General features: G+C 56.8%; 1 protein-coding gene across 1 annotated transcript in view; it reads right to left on the bottom strand.

Moving 5' to 3' along the window:
- Window positions 1-200: 200 nt before the first annotated feature.
- Window positions 201-6296, bottom strand: part of CMKLR1 (chemerin chemokine-like receptor 1) — a 45778-nt gene continuing 39682 nt past the window's right edge. Inside the window, exons 2-3 of the mRNA XM_032847401.1 lie at window positions 3129-3201; window positions 201-2584 (exon numbers count right to left, since the gene is read on the bottom strand). Of these exons, the coding sequence (XP_032703292.1) occupies window positions 1487-2581 (1095 nt within the window). The 5' untranslated portion in view covers window positions 2582-2584; window positions 3129-3201 and the 3' untranslated portion in view covers window positions 201-1486. The remainder of the gene's footprint in view (window positions 2585-3128; window positions 3202-6296) is intronic.

Raw genomic sequence — 6296 nt, 5'->3', positions numbered from 1 at the left:
AGAGGCTGGAGGGCCTCAGGCCCACTGGAGACCGCCTCTGGCCCAGCCTCTCTCCCCACCCCGCCTTCCCTGGAGGTTGCCGGGGGTGCAGCAAATGGGAACCACGGTGGGCACGTGTGGGTGGGTGTCAGGAGACTGGAGGCCAAGTGTACTTTCTTTGCCGTGTTGGGTCATTTTGAAAAACTTTTTGCAAGCCTGGGTTATGCGCTATTAAGAGGTTTATATGAATCTGCCAAGTAATAGATATTTATGGTCAAAACCCCAAGCCTCTCTCCGCACCCTGATTCTACAGCCTTCTTTGAGCCAGAAAGACCTGTTTTCGAATCCAGGTTCTGGCAGAGACCCACTGGACGCCCTTAGGCAAGTTACCTAACCTCTCTGAGCTGCAGCTATCCGTCATATGTTAAAGGGAAGTAATAACCGTACCTAACTCAGGCCTGCCGGGGCAGAGGGGAGTAAATGAGATAACACATGGACAGTGTCTAGCATAGGGCATGCTAAGTAAATGTAGGCTATCATGAGAGTCTAGAATATTCTCAATAGATACACCCTCCATTAAAAAAAAAAAAACAGAGGTTCTGGAGCCAGACAGAGCTGGCTTCACCTCTTAACTTGGCTTCCGGCTAGCTGCGTGTCACTGTGAGTTACTCCCCATCCCCACCCCGAAAAGGAACGTCCTCTTTGTCACTTGTAAGTGGGATAATGACACTGTAGCACGGGAAGGTGTCAGGCCTCATTGAGAAACGGCAACAGGGCTGCTCCTGGGCGGGCCCCACCGCCTGCCTCTCAGCAGCACAGGACAAGGGCCCAGGCTGCAGGCTCCGCTGAGTTCCGTGACTGAGACCTTGGACCCGCTCTTCAACCTGCAGGACAACCCCAGCTTGTTTCCTGAAGCTGACTTGGGCAAGGCTCGAAGGAAGCTGAGGAGGAGGACAGGCCCTCCTTCCCTGGCCCCCCGCCCTGGCGTGCTTTATTCTGAGCACCGGCAGCCGGGGTCGGTGGACCAGGGAAAGAAGGGCAGGCCCAGGATGGGGTGGAAACTGCGGATGATGCTGCCTGCCATGACCCGGCCCCCAGGAAACAAAGGCAAGGTGCGAGCAGGGCCTGGGGCGAGGGGCTGGCACCATCCCATCTCCCAAACAGCTAAGGCCCCGCAAAGCACCATCACCCTGGAAAGTTCAAGGGTGAGTATCTTCAGTCAGCCTCCTTTGAGGGCCTGAGCTCTTCTCCCTCCCTGCCTCCCCCAGACCCCAGATCCTCATGGAAAGAGTCCAAGGTTGAGAGGACATGGCTTGCCCAGTCCATCAGGCCACTCGAACAAAGGAGTTCCAAGCCCTGGACTCCCAGCTCAAAATGCCAGTCAACACCATGCAAACTACAGGGGGTGTCAGTGTGTCCTGGGGAGGTTTCTTCCATGGTCTCAAGAAGGCAGAGTTTGCGGCCTCCAAGGCCAGAGTGTCTGTCCATCGGGGTTCCCAGATGGGCCTCAAAGCATGCTGGTCTCTCTCTCGTTCATTGATGACATCTTGGTAAAGCTCCTGTGGCTGGGGTAGGAGGAGTGGCCCGTGTCCTCGCTCAGAGCATTGACCAGGCGGGAGAAGAAGGCCACCTTGAACTTCTTGAAGTCCTGGCCCATGAAGACATACAGGATGGGGTTCATGCAGCTATTGGCAATGGCAATGGCAGTGGCCAGGGGCAGACCCAGGCTGAAGACGGAGCTGGGCACGGCGGTGTGGTGGAGCTCCAGCAGGTGGAGGGTGTGGTAGGGGCACCAGCAGAGGAAGAAGGTGGTAACGATGGTCATGATGATCTTGAAGGGCTTCTTGGTCTTGGCCAGCCGGTTGCGCCGCAGCTTGCAGACGATGGTGAAGTAGCAGGCCGTGATGATGAGCACGGGGACCAGGAAGCCACAGAGGAAGCGGGTGACGGTCACCACTGTGTGCCGGCCGAAGCCCACGGGGTCCAGGCGGGAGTGAGTGGGCCACGGGGCAGAGCCGGCCGCCGACTGGCTGAAGTTGTTAAAGCAGGTTATCTTCCCGTGCACATGGGCCGTGTCCCGGAAGAACAGGGAGGGAGAGCTCAGAAAGAAAGCCAGGACCCAGATGACCATGCAGGCCACGTAGGCCAGCCGCACGCTGCGGTGGTTCTGGGACCAGACGGGGAGGAGCACGGAGATGCAGCGATCGAAGCTGATGACGGTCAGCAGGAAGACGCTGGTGTACATGTTGTGGATGAGGAGGAAGTTGCTGATCTTGCACATGGCCGTCCCGAAGACCCAGTGGTAGTCCAGGGCAGCGTAGGTGATGTGGATCGGGAGGAAGACGTTGAACAGGAAGTCCGCCACGGCCAGGTTGAGGAACCAGACCGTGTTCACCGTCTTCTTCATCTTGAAGGCGGCAATGATGATCACCAGCCCATTGCCCAGGATCCCGAGGAAGCAGATGATGCTGTAGACCACCACCAGGAAGATCCTGGCCATTGTGCCTTCCAGGGGAGAAGACTCCTCCAGGACCATGATGGGGTCAAAATCGTCCGGGTAGTCATCGTAGGTGAGGGAAGTGTTGTAATCCTCGTCCCCCATTCTCTGCGAGGGGAGACAGGGGTCAGTGGGGAAGCGTGATGGCGACTGGCTCCAAGGGCTTGGCCAACACCAGCAAGGCCGCCGGGGATCTGCCTGACTCGGGGCCAGGCCAGTTCGGTATCTTGATGGCTTAAGTGCTTACTTAACTACAAACCCCATTTCACAGACAGGGAAGCTGAGGTAGAGGGAGCCTAAGTCCCTTGCCTGAGGTTATACGGCCGAAGAAGAGGCAGAGCCGGGAGCCACACCCAGCTTCAGAGTCGAGCCTCTTTACCACCCTGTTTTGCTGCCTCTCCGGGACCCTCCCCTTTGCTTACAGTCTAGTGAGGGAGACAATCATTCATCAGATTCCTCAACTCATGGTAAAATGGTGATGATGCTCGGTGCAATGTAGGAGGGGAGTGCAGTGCTGGGAGCTCGGGTCCCTCCATGTTTCCCAAACCCAGGAGACAGCTGGCTGGCATTCTCCAAGTGCTCCCCCCTTGTCACGGGTCCCCCACTGGTGTGGCCTTTGGAGACGCTAGTTGCAACCACAAAAGCCCCTCACCGTTCGGTTAGCGTGTCCAAGGCTCTCCGATGGGGTCCTCGGCCCGTCAGTCCCTGGGCACAGCTAGAGACACCTGCAGGAAAAGAACAGAGAGGCAGGGGTTGGAGCCAGGTCTGGGGTGGGAGCCTGGGTGGACTCAGAGCCAGGGACAGGCTCTGTCGTCACTGCTCCCAGTACACAGAGGAGGAAGCAGAGGCTCAGAAAGGCCGAATGATACCCAAGGGTGGAGGCCGGGGAGTGGCCGAGCCCCTCGAAACCAGATGAAGCACCGGACCCTTCATCCCAACCTCACCCCCACCCCACCCAGCACATCCACAGAGGAGGGCCTGAGTCGGGGGTGGGTGCAGGGGAAGGCACGGGGGAGAGTGCGCAGACGGCTCCACGCAGGTCTGCTGCCAGGACAGCCCAGAAAACACCATCCCGTTACCCGGAAGACAGAGGACAAATGGCCCTGAACACCCACTACATGCCAAGGAATAATTCCCTCATTTTGTCTTCCCAGGGCCTCTCAGAGGCCGGCGTGGGGACTCTTGTTTCAGATCTGGGGAAACTGAGGCCCAGAGAGAGAGAAGCATCCTTCCTCCGGGCGTACCCTGAGCTCCGTGGGGGCCATGGATCACACACAGACCTGTGTCGCAGCAGTCTGGGGAGGACATGGCCACGAATCCACTCACCGAGCACCTACCATGTGCCAGGCGACTTAAGTGGCACATGGGCCAATTCCCAGAACAACTTTGCTGGGGATTTTCCCACTCTAAGGAGGAACACCCTGAGATTCTGGGGAGCTGGCAAGCTTGGGAGGTCTTGGAGGTGTGCCCACGGGCATGGTTCAAACCCAACCTCGACCACCTCACCCATGTGGCTTTGGCTATGTGACCTCTCTTGGAGCCTTTGTTTCCTCATCCATGAAATGGGAACATGCGCTCCTTCGCAGGACGGAAATAAAAATTGCAGGCACCGGGAATAGGGCACATCAGCTCGTTGCTGGCGCATCATAAACCCTCAAAAAATATTAGTGATTCTGTTAGGGCCCCGTGGGGGAACTGCTGAATTCCAGGCTGGGCTTTGAACATGGGGCTCTGATAGCTGGACACCCAAACACCTTCCACCACTCAAGCTCTTCCCATCCCGACACATGAGCTCCAAACCAGACGCTCAGCTCGCACGACTGCCAATCAATGCTTCATTATAAATAACTCCAGCCTTCCACTGCAGAAATGCACTGTTGGTCCTTAATGGGCTTGAGGTTGTATTTTATGGCAGAAAAGTCATCTTTTGTTTTTATTAAATAAAAGCCACTTGGACAATTCCCTTGAGCATCATAGGCTCAAGGGACTCAGAATTCAAGTGTCACCCCACGTGGGTATCAACTTACTCCGCAGGCTGGGAGGACAGTCCAGACATGCCCAGTGAGGGGTTCCCTGGGGCTTCTTGTGACCCCTGGAATGCAGAGAGGAGATGGAAATAGTGCGGCACCCCCCACCCCCTGTAACTGGGGCAAAATGTGACCGGTGTTCAAGACCAGGTCTGCAGAACAAGGGCTCTCACCGTCACTACATGCTGCCCCCAAAATCATGGTCTGATGACAGTCACCGAGAGTGGCCTTGAAGACGAAATGACCATGTCCTCCTTCCCTATGCCAGCTTGTGCAGGCCCCAGGCACGTGGAAGTGCCTTCCTTGGGTCCCTTCCCGCAGGGGCTCACGGCCAGTCACAAGGCACAGGACAGATGTGTGCTGGGGCTGGAGCAAGGCCAGGAAGCCCGAAGGAGCCTGGAGGGGGGCGTCCCCCAGCCTGCGCATCTGTCCTATGCTTCTTGCAGCAGGCGGGATTATCTCCCTGCCCCCAGCATGCCTCCCTCCTTGGCTGTGGGGCTGGGGGGGCGGGGGCGCACACATCTGAACCCAAGAGGAAGGCGAAGAGGAGTGGGGATCCAGCACTTTCCAAGCGTCTACAGACAGGCACTGGACACAGATAACGTCATGTCTGGCTCTCCAGCTGGGCTGGGAACAGCTCGGGGGCAGAGGCTACGTCTTCTCATCGGTAAGCAGGGATGGGGGTGGGCAGGCTGAGGTGGCACAGGGTGACACTGACATCCTCTAGGCATGTCTGTCCGTCCACCCCCTCAGCCGACTAGGAATCAAGTGAGTCAGTGTCCCCAGTTGGCTTGTGCTCTCCCCCTGAGCCCCTCAGCCCTCCCCGGGAGAGTATTTCATCACACGCCTGCCCTCGGCCTGTCCCAACACACATCCCTCCCACCCTGAGCCTGTTTCTGCGCCAACCCAGGCCATAGAGCAGGGGGTCAAGGACACAGACTCCGCGGCCCAACCAGGCTGCCAGCTCCCAAATCCTGGGTCTACATGAACCTCTTGTGACCATTGGCAAGTCAGTTAGCTTCTCAACACCTCAGTTGTCTTATCTGTAAAATGGGTGTGATCCCCACAGTCTCTAACTCATGGGATGGCTGTGAGGCTTGAATGTCACCTGTGAAGCTCTTAGAACAGGGCAAGCACTATGCTTTTCCAGTCCCAGGATTCTACTCTTAAGGCCCTCCTAAAATGAACTTTGCCTGGGAAGGGAGGAGGGGCTGGAAAGGCCATAGGACCCTCACGTCCTTTCCACTTACCTCCCCACTTCTGGGTTTAAGGGCGGATCAAGGGTGACACAGGCAAGGATTTTGCTTCTCTAAGTTCTAATCTCTTGTCCCTCAAATAGGGGTAAGAGTGTCTCCCTCGTGTTGTCGGGAAGGTCAGGTGAAGCGGCAGTGAACCCTTGGCCAACGGTAAATGATAAAGAGCTATAAAGTTCTAGTTATTTGTGTTCCTTCAACAAACAATCAGGAAGCTCCTGAAAAAAGCATGTGTAACTACAAATGCGTCTTCTCTGTATACACACAGCCAACATTTATTGGAACGTTCAGTATACGCCCAACACTGCTCTGCCAGGCTCCATGCAGTGCTCCTGACAGCCCCGAAGGGGTAAATCTAACTGCCAGGTGCAAAAAAATGGAGGTTCAGAGAGGGGGGCCGACTCGCCCAAGGCCACACAGCTGGGAAGTTGGACCTCCAAGGACCCCAGCGAGCAGTGTCTTGGGCTCCCCCTGCTTCCCTGAGGGATTAGCGGTCCCCAGTCCTGCCACTCACCCCTTGGAGCTCTTTAAGCCTTCACT

This window comes from Lontra canadensis, unplaced genomic scaffold, assembly GCF_010015895.1.
Source record: "Lontra canadensis isolate GAN:19392208 unplaced genomic scaffold, GSC_riverotter_1.0 scaffold187, whole genome shotgun sequence".
Lineage (NCBI taxonomy): Eukaryota > Metazoa > Chordata > Mammalia > Carnivora > Mustelidae > Lontra > Lontra canadensis.
This window is presented reverse-complemented; position numbering and strand designations above follow the sequence as displayed.